The sequence below is a fragment of the Trachinotus anak genome, unplaced genomic scaffold (assembly GCF_046630095.1).
Source record: "Trachinotus anak isolate AG129_WGS33_773 ecotype Australia unplaced genomic scaffold, CSIRO_AGI_Tana_v1 ptg000028l, whole genome shotgun sequence".
Taxonomy (NCBI): domain Eukaryota; kingdom Metazoa; phylum Chordata; class Actinopteri; order Carangiformes; family Carangidae; genus Trachinotus; species Trachinotus anak.
The window spans coordinates 1,859,450-1,875,261 of NW_027273879.1; the positions used below are offsets into that span (position 1 = coordinate 1,859,450).

General features: G+C 40.5%; 1 protein-coding gene across 4 annotated transcripts in view; it reads left to right on the top strand.

The window, feature by feature from the left end:
* LOC139611019 (membrane-associated phosphatidylinositol transfer protein 2-like) overlaps window positions 1-15,196 on the top strand; it is a 55,561-nt gene extending 40,365 nt beyond the window's left edge. For 3 of the 4 annotated variants that reach the window (XM_071465238.1, XM_071465240.1, XM_071465239.1), the window contains 12 exons: window positions 575-745; window positions 873-1,013; window positions 1,629-1,790; window positions 1,894-2,166; window positions 2,593-2,741; window positions 3,993-4,109; window positions 4,402-4,518; window positions 4,648-4,796; window positions 5,524-5,673; window positions 6,298-6,481; window positions 6,565-6,693; window positions 7,570-15,196. In XM_071465238.1, coding sequence (XP_071321339.1) covers window positions 575-745; window positions 873-1,013; window positions 1,629-1,790; window positions 1,894-2,166; window positions 2,593-2,741; window positions 3,993-4,109; window positions 4,402-4,518; window positions 4,648-4,796; window positions 5,524-5,673; window positions 6,298-6,481; window positions 6,565-6,693; window positions 7,570-7,938 — 2,111 coding nt within the window. In that variant the 3' untranslated portion in view covers window positions 7,939-15,196. The remainder of the gene's footprint in view (window positions 1-574; window positions 746-872; window positions 1,014-1,628; window positions 1,791-1,893; window positions 2,167-2,592; window positions 2,742-3,992; window positions 4,110-4,401; window positions 4,519-4,647; window positions 4,797-5,523; window positions 5,674-6,297; window positions 6,482-6,564; window positions 6,694-7,569) is intronic. The other variant, XM_071465241.1, reaches the window with a different exon arrangement.
* The last annotated feature ends 616 nt before the right edge of the window (window positions 15,197-15,812 follow it).

A 15,812-nucleotide genomic window follows, 5' to 3' on the forward strand; every position in this document is an offset into this window, starting at 1 on the left:
CAATTTCCAATTAAACATCGTTTGTTGTTCACAGAATGTTGGATATTTCTTTTTCTTTTTGTTTTCTCAGGCGTCTATTTCTTTTTGATTTTTCTGATTTGTATTGTTTTGATTGAGATTTATTTTGGGGCAAACTGAGCAGTGCCTGCTACAGACACTGCAGATTAAGCCTGATTTTAACTCTGAACTGGTCGCCCTCAACTACTTTTGGTTGTTGTTTGATGTACAATTTTTAGGGGGGTACAATGGCTGGTATATATTTGGCTGAATGTTCAACAATCTAGCTGCTGGGCAATCAGCTGACTTCTGGGTTGTCAGAAATTGACCTGTCTTGCAGTTAGAGCAGCTCCACAAACATATTTTATATTTGATTGTGGTTATCTTATCTGAAAAAACTTTATTGGACTTGTTAATGAACAAAACTGACCAGGGGCTTCGTGCTTACAGTCACAGGTTCTGGTTGTGCATAAAGGCCAAGTTAAATGTGTGGTGTGAGTCAACACAACCGACAAGATTAATAAAAACACAGTGTGTGCCCATCTTAACTCTCCTCGTGTTTGTTTCTCTGCTCCAGTGTCAGCTCTGCGTCCAGCCTGTCAGCAGGTTTACAACCTGTTTCATCCAGCCGACCCCTCGGCCTCGCGCCTCGAGCCTCTCCTGGACAAGAGGTTCCACCTGCTGCCTCCTTTAAGTGTCCCCCGCTATCAACGCTTTCCTCTGGGTGATGGACACTCGGCTCTCCTAGGTGAGCTCATGCACACACACATCATGACACATTTCGCTGACAATACACTACACATGGTTGAGTCTTTACTGTCTATGAGCTTTTATATCCCTTGTCTCTTTCTTCCCCCCTCCATCGGGTTTCCTAGTTGAGACTGTGCAGAGTAACCCTCAGCTTCTGACAGAGTCTGGTGGTGCAGCGCTCCAACGCTGCCATGAAAACATCGTCAACGAGACCTCCATCCCTGTGCCCGTCCTCAACTGGCAGACCTCGCAGCCCCCCACAGAGCGTGTGTTTCTCTTAGCTTTGCTTTGTTGTCAGTCTCTCAGTCCTGTTGTCTCTTTATCTCTTTTATCTTCCTCCTGTTGCAACTTTTGTCTTTTTTAATGCACCTTTAAGGCTAAATCTCAGATAGACATGGAATAAGTGTGTTTCCAAAATGTCAGATTATTCCTTTAATTGCTTAGATGCACTAAAAAAAGCACAAACAGCCAGAAGATCACACAGGTTTTCAAAAAATTAAAATTAAAATTAAAATTAAAATTAAAATTAAAATTAAAATTAAAATTAAAATTAAAATTAAAAATTCCAACCTGTTACTCATTTGACAATAGACCTACTGTACTTTTGTGTAAATGCAGTTTTCCTGTGCACTGAGGGATAATTAGCAACATTTCAGGTGTGCTCACTTTCAGTTTTACTACAATAAAGTGGTTTAGATAATCTGGATAAAAGGTTGCATCAGGTTAATGATTTGTCAGTGTTGTGTTTCCAACTTGTTTCTGCTGCCCCCAAGTGGCTGAAAATATCAGTTATTGCAGGTTTAAATCACTGTTTCATTAACTGACATTCATTCATTTGCAGCAGAGACTATGACTCTAACTCCTCTCTTGTGTTTCTGCAGCGGATGCTCTTCACTCACACATTTTTGTCGACGGCCAGTATCCATCGTCCACATCACCAGGGGTCCCTCACCTTCGCTTCAACCGCAGGGCCAGCGAGGCCAGTATAGCCAGCCAGGTGTCAGGCTTGGCCGACTCCTACACCGCCTCCAACATCGCCACGAGTAAGTTGACCTCTAACCTCCTGTGTCTGACCCAAGTTTTAGTCCACAAGCTGATTATTCATATGTTGACATTCTCATTTCCTCCCCCCAAACGTCCCCCCAGCACACAAAGTGAGCCCCACTAAACGGCCCAGTCTGCTGCACCACCTGGCTCTGCCCTACAATAGATTTGCCACTCGGAGCCCCTCCCCTCGGTCGCGCAAGACAATCCGTCAGGTGTTCCCGAGACCCAACGGTGTGGAGTCTGAGCAGAGCTCGGATGTTAGCTCTGAAATGGCGTCTAACATGACCTCTGACCTCACCGATGTCACATCTGACATCACAGACATCAGCTCGGCACCCCCGTCACCCGGGGTGCTGAAGAACATAGAGCAAGGTACCCTGGGAGCTGCAGTGTGAGGACATGAGGGAAGGACGCTTGGCTCCATCCTCATTCCCTGAGCTTTTTCCTTCCTTCTCTGGCGTAGACCTCCTCAGTAGTCCTGTTTCCAAAAATCGAGACCCATAAACCTTCTTGTGTGACTTCTCCCGTCACACAAGTCTGAGCTGTTGTTCTTCTGCGAGTGTGTTTCAAACCTCTACAGCTCATCTCTCTTCGTTTTTACTCATAGTTCGGAGTCTAGTGCCTCCTTGTATCTTATAACTTCCTCCAGTTTATGATCATCCTGAACTGCTCATCTCTGCTTGAGCAGCACGTAGACCTGCAGTGGAAAGAGATAGATCACGATACTGAATGCACTGACTCCTAAACTCACTCAGTCTCTCTTCTTTCCACCTTTTCCTCCTCACCTCTCTGCTGCAGTTGCTTCTCGGTGGTGGGGCAGTAAGAGGATGGACTACGCCCTGTACTGTCCTGATGCCCTGACAGCGTTTCCAACAGTGGCTCTTCCTCATCTCTTCCATGCCTCATACTGGGAGTCTACAGATGTCGTCTCCTTCCTGCTTAGACAGGTGCGTGGAGACTTGCCACCAATTTCCGATCTGAAATTTTGAAATGTGCTGACTTTTGCAACCGTAGTCACCCAGGCGTTTCAAGTTGTGAAAGGTTTCTATTCATGCTAATGGTTCGGTTCTTGGGATGGGAATGTCTGTCTGTGGGTCGGTCCAGACTGAAATAGCTGAACAACTATTGGATGGATTGCCATGAAATTGGGTGGACAGCAATATTTCCCAGAGTATGAACTGACTGACTTTTCCTCTTGACCCACCAGCAGGTTGACATTTTGGTTTTTAGTGAAACGTCTCAACAATAAATTTGGTTCTGATACCCATGGTGGCCAGAGAATGAATCCTAATGACTTTGGTGACTGTCTGACTTTTCAGGTACTCGATCAGGTCACAGTTTTTGATGTATAGATTTGCCCCTTTAGATGCATCTCATTTTTGAGGGGTTCCTTAATTCTCAGTTACCCAGTGAAATATCTCATTTGCAGGTTGAATTTGCACAAATTTTGCACAGATATTCATGCTTCCAGACGGACAGTGGTGATCCTGACTTTAGCTCTAGTGTCACCAGGAGGTTGGCAATGACTATTTTGGTAATATTTGGGATGTAACATGAGAAATCTGGTCAGTCATATCCATGTTTACTGTTTTCATTTCTGCACAACCAACAGTGAAGAGTGAACACGTTTTGTTTTCTGGCTATCTGCTGCATTTAGCTTCTGCTTCTGATCACCAGTAAAAAGTGAGCATGTAGCTCAGGGTACAGCCTCACGGAGCAGCTAGCATGGCTGTAGACTCTTTGCATGCAGCTTTAGTCACTTCTTTATTTTATTTAAGAGATTGCGCAGAATTACCACAGTCTGTACCCATTTTAACCATTTCTGTAAAATATAATTAGATAAGTTTTCAGTTCTTCAGATCAGCAGGTATCTAGAGCTAACAGAGAACCTAAGCCAAAGCTGTCATTGTGCCACACCATGAACCGGTTATTTTAGAAATGCAAATTTATTTTTATCACTTTGATGAACCAGAATATACAGGAGAAGTATTGGCCACTGTAGCACTACAATAAAAACTGAAACTTAAAATGAACTACTCTGCAGTAGCTTTGGCTGAACTGTGGAAAACTGAGGCAGGCAGGGTCTTGCCTAGTATGAAGACTGAACCTAAAACCTACTTATTTACTATTTGAGTATGAAACAGAGACACACTTAAAAGTTTTCTGGGCTGTTTATTTAAAAGTCATTTTCCCCCTAGGTGATGAGACACGAGAACTCCAGCATTTTGGAGCTGGATGGTAAAGAGGTGTCTGAATTCACTCCGTCCAAACCTCGTGAGAAGTGGCTCCGCAAGAGGACTCATGTTAAAATTAGAGTAAGATCTCTCTTTGTTTTGTGTGCAATAACTTTTTTTACTCTTATCTTATCTTAAATATGATCACCACACTAAATCTTTATGATTTATCACACTGAATTTGAAAGGTTAAATGTTCCGTAATGAAGACCACCTGATGATGAACATATTAACATTTTGATCAACTTAGTGCTTCCCTCATCTGGATCTCAGCAGCTGAACATTAAAAAAAAAACCAAAACAAATGAAACCAAATGATAGAAATAGGAATCTGAAAAAGCGAATTTCCCGTTTGCCTTCTTCTGTGTGTCAGAATGTGACAGCGAACCATCGTGTTAATGATGCTGTGTTCACGGAGGACGGAGCCCAGATGGTGACGGGACGTTTCATGTATGGCCCTCTGGACATGGTTACCCTCACTGGAGAGAAGGTAATAAAACATTCAGCTGTGGCGGACCAAAAAAAGATGACTTATGTAATCGTGTCACCATCTGTGTCATTAAGGTCATTCAACAGCAAAGTGTCATGTTGAAAAGATCTTTGTGTTTTTTTTTTGCAGATTGACATCCACATCATGACCCAGCCGCCCTCTGGAGAGTGGGTGTACTTTGACACAGAGCTCACCAACAGCAGTGGACGTGTCTCTTATGTAATCCCTGAGAACAAAAGGCTGGGTATCGGTGTGTATCCTGTCAAAATGGTGGTCAGGTATGCTAAGTCACTAATATATCACATTTAAAAAAATGCTACTTATATATCTGTTATACTTCCATAAAAATGTAAAATCAGTTGCCACTTTCACCTGGTCCTGTGGTAACAACTCAGTGCATTTGTTGTTCAGACCAAACATCAGAAATGGGGATGAAATGTGATCTTGATGGCCATGGAATCCATATAAATACATGGATTGATTCTGATGGATTAGGACACAATGGGCCCCGGGGCATAGATATGTAAAAGACCCCCTACCCATCCTATAGGAGCAAGACCCCTGTACCCCACAACAAAAATCTAAATCCATGTAGATGAAAACCTACCTGGCAATAAACCTGACTCTGATTTTGATTATGGCTCAGTGGAAAAAATGTCACCTGGTCTGACGAATCTCTGCTGCAACTCGTTGACCATGTGCATCCCTTGATGGCCATGGTCAACCCTTCCTCTTCTGATGGCTACGTCCAGCAGGATAAGCCTCCCTGTCACAAAGCACTCATCATTTAAATCACCTCAGACACTTTATGGACACCATATGGCCAACAGATTTTTTTCTAGCACCTTGTTAAGTCCACACCACAAAGAATCCAGGCTTTTTTGGGGGCCTAGTAGAAAAGGTGGAGCTAATAAAGTGGCCACTGAGTGCATATTTGACCTGAACATCTCCTTTCACAATAACTTTTCCACCTTTCTCTCCTTTTCTCTGCCGTTTCTCTACCAGAGGTGACCACACATTTGCAGACAGCTATCTAACTATTTTACCACGGGGAACAGAGTTTGTTGTATTCAGTATTGACGGGTCATTTGCTGCCAGTGTGTCTATCATGGGCAGCGACCCAAAGGTTCGAGCTGGAGCTGTGGATGTGGTGAGGTAAGGATCACACCCAGAGCTTCCTGCAGGTCTATTCTGCTATAATATGTACAGTAGATACATATCAGTTCTCTAGATAACTTAATTATACGGCAAACTGTATAAAAAGATGCTACAAGATGCTAATTTCATGTGATTTAACCTTTTTTTTTTTTACTTTTCTGATGATATAATTTAGGAGTTCCTCAAGGAAGCATCCTGGGCCCTCTTCTTTTTTTCTTTATACATGTCTCCTCCAGACAATATTATCAATTATTGTAATGTCAAATATCACTATTATGCAGATGATACATGACTGTGTATCTCTGTTTCCCCAGACAACTCAACAGTTCTTTGATTGCTCTTACTTCTGTATCACTGATATCAATGTGTGGATGAGTAAATTAATTTCTCAAAAAGCTGTACTTAAGTTTTTATGGCTTCAAACGGAGTAACTTTTGGAGTGATTTAGAAATAAAGACGTATCTTTTTAAAATGGGTTTTAATTTTGAATCCTGTTTGCAGTATGAATACAACTTTGGGCTGCATCTCTGCATAAAAGTTGCTATAGAAATAAAGTTATTATAACTATCAATGAGCCTGTTCCTCTCAGCATGTCCTCTTAATCATGATTATCATTTGCAGGTACTGGCAGGACTTGGGCTATTTGATAGTGTATGTAACAGGACGTCCTGACATGCAGAAGCAGCGGGTGGTGGCCTGGCTCTCTCAGCATAACTTTCCTCACGGCATCGTCTCCTTCTGCGACGGGCTGGTCCACGACCCGCTCCGACACAAGGCCAACTTCCTCAAATCCCTCATCAACGAGGTAATGGAGGCTGGTGTGTGTCTGAGGCAGTGATATAATGAAATACTTGTATTATCTAAAAGCTGACCTCCCTCTCTGATCAGGCCCACATGAGGATCTTTGCAGCCTACGGCTCTACCAAGGACATCTCAGTGTACACGTCTATTGGCCTGCCTCCGTTCCATATCTACATAGTTGGAAGACCCACAAAGAAAATGCAGCACCAGTGTCAGGTAAGGAATAAATTGATGGTTACGAATATGGAAGTTAATTCCTCATAAGCAACATTTTAACCATCTGCTTTTGGAGGCAGACCTAACTTTGTGTAAACATCTTTTAATTTACCAACTGATAAGACATTGCTAACACTGTTGCAGAAAGCTCTAAAACATTAAAACACAAAACATCGGTGACTTATTCATCCCTCTGAAAAACAAAAACATCTGGAGAACATCAGTAGCTGGAAATTTAAATAAGGAACGAAGCAGTGGAGCAAAACAGCACAACGGGTGTTTTGGCTGAGGAGGATGGAGGGTCACTGGAGGGCCAATGTTACAGATAAAGCAGGTCCCAGGACTGATGAATAATGGATTATTGTAGCCCTGCTTCAGAAACATTTAGAGATCATGCCACAAATATAATCTCATTGATGTTGACATAAAAACTGAGCATTTTGAAATGATTCTTAAGAGCAGAGCTGATACTGTGCCGGATCAGTGAAACCGGACTCTGAAAAGAGGAGTGAAAGAAAACGGGGAAAGTGTTTGAAACCAGTTAGAAGGATATTCTCAGTCAATTATGCCGGAAGTATTCAGATCCTTTATATAAGTAAAAGTATCAATACCACAATACTCCAAATCTTGTATTCAAAATCCCTCTTTTACAGTTGTAGCTGCTCCAGTTGGAGCTGGTGTGAAATACTATATACAGTTAGTTTAGTCCAGTGGTTCCCAAGCTATGGGTCAGGCCCTCAAAGGGTCACCAGGTGTATCTGAGGGGTCATGAGATGATCAGTGTGAGAGGAAAAAAGACAGTTTCTCTAATCTTTGTGTTTTTGTGAAACACTGGATGATTTTACTTTATCTGACTGATCATAAAATTTATTCCAGTTCATCTCGGATGGCTACGCCTCCCACCTGTCCCAGCTTGAGTACAACCAGAGGTCTCGTCCTGCCAAGTCCGCCAGCGCCCGCATGGTCCTCCGCAAGGGCAGCTTTGGCCTGGGTGCAGCCGGAGGAGATTTCCTTCGTAAACGCAACCACATCTTTCGCACCATCTCCTCTCAGCAGCCCGGCGGAGCGGGCTCGGCCTCCCCCAACCAATCGGGTCGGACTGAGCGTACGCTGAGCCAGTGCGAGATGGAGCGGGAACGAGGGGTCGGGGTAGCGACCCAGAGGAGTATGAGCATAGCTGCGGGGTGCTGGGGCCGCAGCGGGAGCACCAGGGAGGGCAGTGGAGGGTTACTTGGCCCTAAATAATTAAAAAAGGAGCTACGGTGTTAAAGGACCCGGTCTGAACCACCATGATCTCTGGACTAGACAAAGTTTGGACAGAGAGAGGATGGGAAGGGGGGGGGTATTTTAGACCTAAGAGACAGGTGAGGGATTTAGCCTAAACAACAGAGTTGACTGGATCAGGAGAGAAGAGGGAGGAGGGATAAAGAGGGATCTGTCCAGGAGGAGTGGACTAATCAGGCCAAGAGGGATCCAGCGAACAAAAGACAATTCTGTAGCATGACTCTTTTCCAGTAATACTTTTATAGGATACATCGCTAACTATTTAAAAAAAATTGATAAGGAAGGATTAAGTGAAATATTGTAAGCCTTAAACTAATCTCGTGTAACGGGACCTCCTCCCTCTCCCCCTTCTAAACACACACACATTTACAATATACAACACTGTCCAAGCATTCACACTCATGAGCTCAGGACAAACTGCAGAGCCAGAACTCATCTTCAAACAGTCAAGCACGGGTTTTCAGGCCACGACAGTTTGGCAGCCATGGCAAAAAGCCACCTTCACCTCTGTTTCCGTCCCACTGTCAGCTGAGCGACATGTTTCACACACTCTACCCAGCAATGACTGGCAATAAGTACGTAAAGAAAACCCTCACAATGCAAAAAGAGAAAAGATGCATCACAGAGGAGAGAAATGAAGGTTAAAATCTTAAAGGGTCAGGTGTTCCACATCACAAAAATATGTGTTTTCTTTTACCTGTTGTGGTTTTTAGCCAAACAGACAACTTTGGGTTTATTCACCCAGAGTGTGAGATATCTATCTGTGACATTTCTGCCTCCAGCCCAAAACAACAGAGGAGAACGGGAATGTCAGTGGAACAACTTTCTACTGAAGAAGTCGTCTCTCTAAAAAGTGTTAAGTTCAGTTTTTTTAAGCAGTATTATTTTTTCCCACCTCATTATTATTATTATTATTATTATTATTATCACCTTGTTAATTATGATGATGATTGATGAATCTCAGTCCAGTGCTCCCTCTCTTTTAGCTCTGTGTTTGGTCTCCACCAGCTCCTCAGAGAAATATCTGTCTCTTGAGCAGCTAAATGCTCCACTGTGTCCACCAGCTGCTCTCTGACTGTGTCAGTCTGCTAGTGGGCAGTGGCTTTTTACAGCTTTTTTCTCAGAGAACTGCTGCTGCATCTGCTGGAAATGATGCTGATGAAAGCAGCACCTCTATATAAAGCAACACAATTCAGCAGCAGCACGACCTGCATCCTCCAAAGTGATGATAGGTGAATCACCACCTCTCTAAAACTGAACATATTGAAGATTATAACCTTCACGAAGGAGGATTTATTGCAGGACTTTGTATTAGGCTGCATTAGTTTTATCCAGGTGTTCCTAATAAACTGCCTTCTTGAGCACTGTTCACCTCTGTTGTATTGGGGTGGAAGCAGAGACACGTCTCATAACCTGGGCACATAAAACAAAAAGCAAATGCGTAGCTTGATACCACAAGAGGTAAGTGATAAAATATGTGTTTTGTAATCTGGGTGAACTGATCCTTTAAACACGAGAGAGCTGGATTTGAACTCTTGAAATAACCTGTATCAGAGAGAAAAGTACTTGTCTTAGTCACAGAACTATTGTGTTACGTCCAAGTCAAATTGCTAGCTCCAGTTTTCATTCCACCGTGTGTGAGACTGTAGTGTTTATTTCAGTGTGGCCTCTGGGCCGTCCAAGGCCTTAATATCCAATGAGACACTTACTCCACAGATGGGACAGGAAGCAGGAAAACAGGGCATGCAGCATTAAAGCAACAACTGAAACTCTGTACAGTCCACAGCAACAATCCCTTTATATATTCATCTGCTTGCAATACCTCTGCTCCACCTGTTGGTGGAGTTCTGTTTCCGCTGCTGCTGGTAGACACTCGTGTGGTGTTCCCCCGGCTTTTTGCTCTTTTCACTCATATGAGATCGAACAGGATGGACCGGGTGTTTCTGCCGAGGAGCCTGTTTCGTTTCAGGCTGGACGCTCTGTGGGGGGCGGAGGCAGGATTCCCACTCAGGCAGACCCACGAGTCTTTGAGTATTTTTACCAGATGGGCCGAAGAACAGGCCAGAAGTGATTCAGTGGAGGTGGGGAGAAAATTGCTAGCCTCCTCAAACATCATTCTGTTGCTTCTGTCTGCTGAACTGTATATTTTCATTCAAAGGGGACATAGAAGAAGAAGCCACCTCACATCTCCAGTCCAAAAACACAAACAATGTGCACAACATAGTCAGCTTTTCCACCCATGCCACCCTCGCTCAGTAAAGGAAAGGTTTTTCAAGCCTGTCTTCGAACAGTCAGGTGCACATATGTACATTCAAATACGTGGATGGTACCTGGGTTGGTTTTGGTTCTTGGAATCGTTCCTAATGGGGGACAAAATCCAAAATCCTCATTTCCTCCAAAGATGTATTCAGTGCATTCAAAATTTTAGACAGACAAATCAGGAGTATTTCTCCCAAAGTTCCAGTCTCTTTAGTACAAAGTGACCGCTCCACATGACTTGCTGAGTTGCAGTGGAGGGAATTTCTTACTAAAAATGTCGTCACCTTAGAAGATATTCACTTGGTTTTTCTAACTCAAACTGTGAAGGATGTGAATCTTTGAGAACCTCATCATTTTTTGATTTGAATCCAATTCTTGGGATCGTGATTCATTTTAGAAATTGTTGTAGATTCAAAATACTCTCTGAATGATGGCATATGAGGTTTTGACAAGGTACTTAAATCTAAAATGTTCCCAAATATAGTGTTTGTGCACTGTGCACTGTCAACATTACATTATTAACAACACGTAAAATTAGATTTTTGGAACCTGCAAATCAATTCAGAATCATAGACTATAACATTTGCATGCATCATTGCTTTTCTCCCAGCCCTACAAACGGTTGAAGCCTCATATTAGTTTCAGATAAATGTTTGAATACATTGGCACAGAAAGTGGATTTTGGCCCCCATCACTTACACTGGATCACTTCACAGCCAGTATAAAGAGCAGGAGTGATTTCAGCAAGTAAAACCTGTGTCAGTGTTCAAACAGACTTGACTTGTGTGTTAAGACCGACTTGAAAAATTGTGAACCTATCATTTAAACCCATGAAAGCTTTTAGAGTAAGGTTGAACCTCCTGTTTCACTTTACTATGCTGTTGTTTTATGCCCAGCTTCCATACTGCACAGGAGCGTGTTTGTTTCAACTCTGTGTGATAATGTCTTCAACCCACCACAGAAGCCAAAACCATTCTCTGATACTGTAGTTAATCAACTGTATAACCTCATTGTTGTTTTTTGCACTAGTTTACAGTGGGAATAGACTGTAGTTACCATCTCATGTTGCTACATTTGAACACCTCTGTAGTGCATGACACTTTTTATTTATTTCAGGGTATACTGTATGTACAAGTCTGTACATTTTGTCAGGATATGAAAATAATGCAAGTAAATGTGCCAAACACTAAGTATTTAGATTAGGGGTTTTCAAGTCTGACACTGAGACAACTGCGCCCCCCGTCCTCCTATTGTCCTTTTATTATTACCTGTCTTACTTCTGTTTAGTAGATAATGCCTATATTATGAAACTACACTTCCCATAATGCTTTTGGGAGGTGACCTGGGGGCAGCCCAGTTTTTAATGCCAAGAGTTGTGTACATTTTGGCAAGGTGGCGCCATTAAAAGTATGCCGAATTAGCTATTAGCAGTTGCAGTTTGCAGTGTGTCCATGGCTGTACAGACAACTGTCGGCTGATTACTTTTCTAATGTAGACAACTTTAAAACCTGATGATTCTCAGGCAAGTACCGGATTTATGAGGAGCGTCTTTTTCTCCCAGGATTTCTAAGCGGATGTTTGGACGTTTATTCGCACGTGGGCATCGAAATGAATGATATCCACAAGGCAGAAGACACAAGTCACAATGAATCTAAAAATATCTTAATTATGTCTTTGTGTGCAGATTTAACTGTGTCCTGACTCTTTTAAGCTCTTTTAAGTAGGCCAAACCACATTAACTAAATCCTCATTGTCTTCAGAAACCCAGCATGAACCAGTCCCTTTCAACACGGTATCTTTGTCTCATGTCTGTTTGAAAACCCCTTCATTTTGACTATTCAAGCTTTTATTATAGGAAGAAGGGGAGATGATGTGTATGTACTGAGAGCATTTTGATTTGGGCTTTTGGTGACTACATTTTTAACCTGATGTCCATGTTTGAGAAAGAAAAACCTTACGGCTTTAACAGAAAAATGAATCTGTTTTTAAAGCTTTTACTTGAGGGCAGAGGTCGAGTGAGTTTCTGTAATCATGGATAATAAGCTGTTTTGCGAATGGACCTTTGCATTAAGTTTTTGTTGTGCTGTGGGTGGCAGGCTTTTGGATTACCCATTGTTCCCCTTTGGCCGTTTGGCTGCTGAGTTGAATGTCTCCCCATTTGGGTCCTGAGTCTGTTCAGGAGCCATGGATATGTCAGTGTACATAATGTAAAGATGTATATGTAGGACCTATATGGTTGAGAGTTATTTATTTACCTAAAGATCATGATGTTACTATGGAAATTTCAGGTGAAATATATTTGAAATATGTAGCATTTTTATTTTGGCGGTCATTAAGGCTATGGACCAACACAGGAAGGTTTTTGTTTTTACCAGTGCAATATTATTGTTCCAATCACAGCCAGGCAAAATAAACCACTATCACAGCAGGGGCACAATCTACACCAGTGAGCTAAAGGCAATTCACAGTCTGAAATCACACGCACCACCTGCAGTTGTGTTTCACACCTCGTGAAAACTATTTGTATTCGAGCTACTGTTGACCTCTGCTGTCTCTTTACAACAACCGCTGAGCGTTTTATAGGACTATACCTGTTTTTCAAACTGGAGTATTTTACAGAACCTTTGAAATATAACTCGAGACTGGTTTTTCAGTCAGCAGCGGGTGCATGATAAAAAGTTAAAACCCCATAACGAAGCAGCTCTATTTAACAAGCTGTTGCATGTCATCCAGTCGGATTGGAACTACTTAACCTCCATGCTTAACAATAATAAACCAGTCATGTTGTCCACTACGTCCTCACTGTTTAATGAAATATATATATGTAAAAGAAATTCTGCTGGTTATATTTGAGATTATTGCAATTATTGCCACTTTTGGATAAAATGTCATAGAGACCTACATGTTTATCTGCAGCTCAGTTTTAACTCCACAGTCCAGTGTTAGTGTTGGTATTAGACACCTTACAATAAAACATTCTGGTATCACTTTATAGCAAGGTGCCATTTATAAAAGGTTTATTAATGGTTAAAGGAATAGTTTGGCTCTCTCTCTCTCTCTGACAGAGAATTAGATGAAAAGATCAATACCACTCATATCTTTCCATTTAGTATGACCAACAAGGGACAGCTCTTTAGCTTAGCTTAGCATAAAGACTGGAAACAGGGGGAAACAGCTAGCCTGTGACCCTGGCAACACGTTTTTGTATGGATTAAACAAAGGAGACACATAAAGTGTGAATTAGGCAGAATCTGTTGCATTTGGATAGAGCTGTTTCCAGTCTTGATGCTAAAATAAGATAATCTGCTGCTGGTTGTGTATTTAATGACCAAATATGAGGGTGTTTTTTTTTTTTTTTTTTCATCTAACTTTTCAGCAGAAAGCAAATAATCATATCTCCAAAGATGTCAGAATATTCCTTTAATAAATTATATACTTATACTTTATATATAAGTTACAAACCCATTAATAAGAAAAACGTGGGTTGCCAGGTTGTGAAAAATCTCTTTGACCACAGTGCCTCAGATTATCTGGACTAAAATCCACTGTAGTCTTAATAGTAACAGTAAATAGAAAACAGCTTTCTTAATTAATTGATGTGCTTTTAAATGTTTCTAAAATCTTAAAATCAAGACAAATATAATTATTTGACAGCTTATTTAAATGAGTGAGAAACCCATGAATGGATTTACCAACATTTATGACTAGATTATTACCAAATAGGAAGGTTGAACACCAGCCAGAAGTATTTTTCACAACCTGGCAACTTGGCAGTTGTTGTTATTGATGGGTTTTAACTGTAAAGGTATTAGTAAACTGTTTATTAACCATTAATAAACCAATCACAACCTTTAGCCTTTATAAAAGATGCCTTATTATAAAGTTGCACCAACACTTTATGTGATTGATCATTATTTACAGGTTGTTCTTTATCCCACAGCAGCAGGTGATGTCCAGCTGTAAGATCAGTCATATTTTGTACATACACAACTGTAATAAAGCATCACATATACTATAGAGCAGTAGGTCTGTGACAAATATTAAAGTGTTAAAATATATGGTGGCAATAATTCATATATATTTTGGATATATACAGTGTTTGAAATTAGATTCACATGCAAATTTAAAAGTATTATAGTAAAACTTTATTTTAATCCCCTTATTTAGCATTTATAAGCAGTATATCAACACTGAATAAATGTTTTTTTAACACATTATAACATTATACTTAATTATATATAATTATAAGGACATGTATTTGTTTATGTATTTAGTTGTAACTTCCTACAGTATAAATCACTCACAATTACATATTATACAGTTAATTAATAGTTGATAACATAACATATTTACAATAATAAATGTCTTAACTCATTTTTTAAACAGTATTAAATCTGCCTGTGAATTTTAAACTTGTATAAACAGTAATTAAATGCTTTATAATTATTTACTCACATATGATTACAACTTGTATCTAATGTAATTTAGTTTTAAAGCATTAATTTACTGTTTATACACCAGTTATGGTGGCATCAGGCTGTGGATAAATATGTTAAATATACAGTAAAGTTCTTATATCTATACATGAAACATTTAGGGTGTAATAAACTGTTTATCATTATTTATTAATAAGTGTTAATATACTGCTTATACATGTTAAACAGGGGGCTAGTGTATACAGATGGTCATGACCCATTTTTACATGTTGTTAACAGTGTTGCCCTTTTTATCCATGACATTGACAAACACTGATAAAAGCACTGTGTGTATTTAATTAACAACGACAGAGTTAGAATTACTTCTGTAGGTGATTCTGATTCATGCTGTTGTTTTCAGACATAAGCTACAGTAGGTACTGATGTCTCCTAGTTCACACAATATATATGTCAGAAGTTTGACCTCTGACCCCGGCGCTCTCTACCATTGTCTGTACTGTGGAATAAAACCAATTGGACGGTAACTCCACATGAGTATGTGTGTTTTTATTGGATCTACAGATCACTCAAATAACTCAACAGCCATTGGATGGGTTGTCATAAAATTTTCTGCAGACGTTGTTCATGTTTCATGTTCTGTTCATGTTCCCCAGAGGATGACTCCTACAGACTGTGGTGTTGCTCTGATTTTTTTCCTTAGTGCTACCAGCAGGTTTTTGCAGGGTATCTCGATAGTTATTGGATGTATTTTTGTGAACATTCATGTTCCCCAGAGGATGAATTTTAATAACTTTAATGATCCAGTAACCATTCCTCTACTGCTGACATCAGGTCAGAATTTTAATTAGTTTAGTGTTAATTAATATATGTTGCATTCACAGTGGTCACCCTGTTGTATAATCAGCATCACACAAATTTGTAATTTTATTTATTTATTTGTCTTAAATACAAATATGTGGATATATCTTGAATATACAGTACAGTACTTTTTTTTTTGCACTTTAGATACTAAAAGAAAAGTGAAGATTGCTGTAAAAATAATTGTTTTTATTTCTCATACAAAGTCCAGTAAAGAGACAGAGCCTAGCAGCATCCCTAAATCTGACTAACACCTTATATCTTGTGTTTAAAACAAAAAAA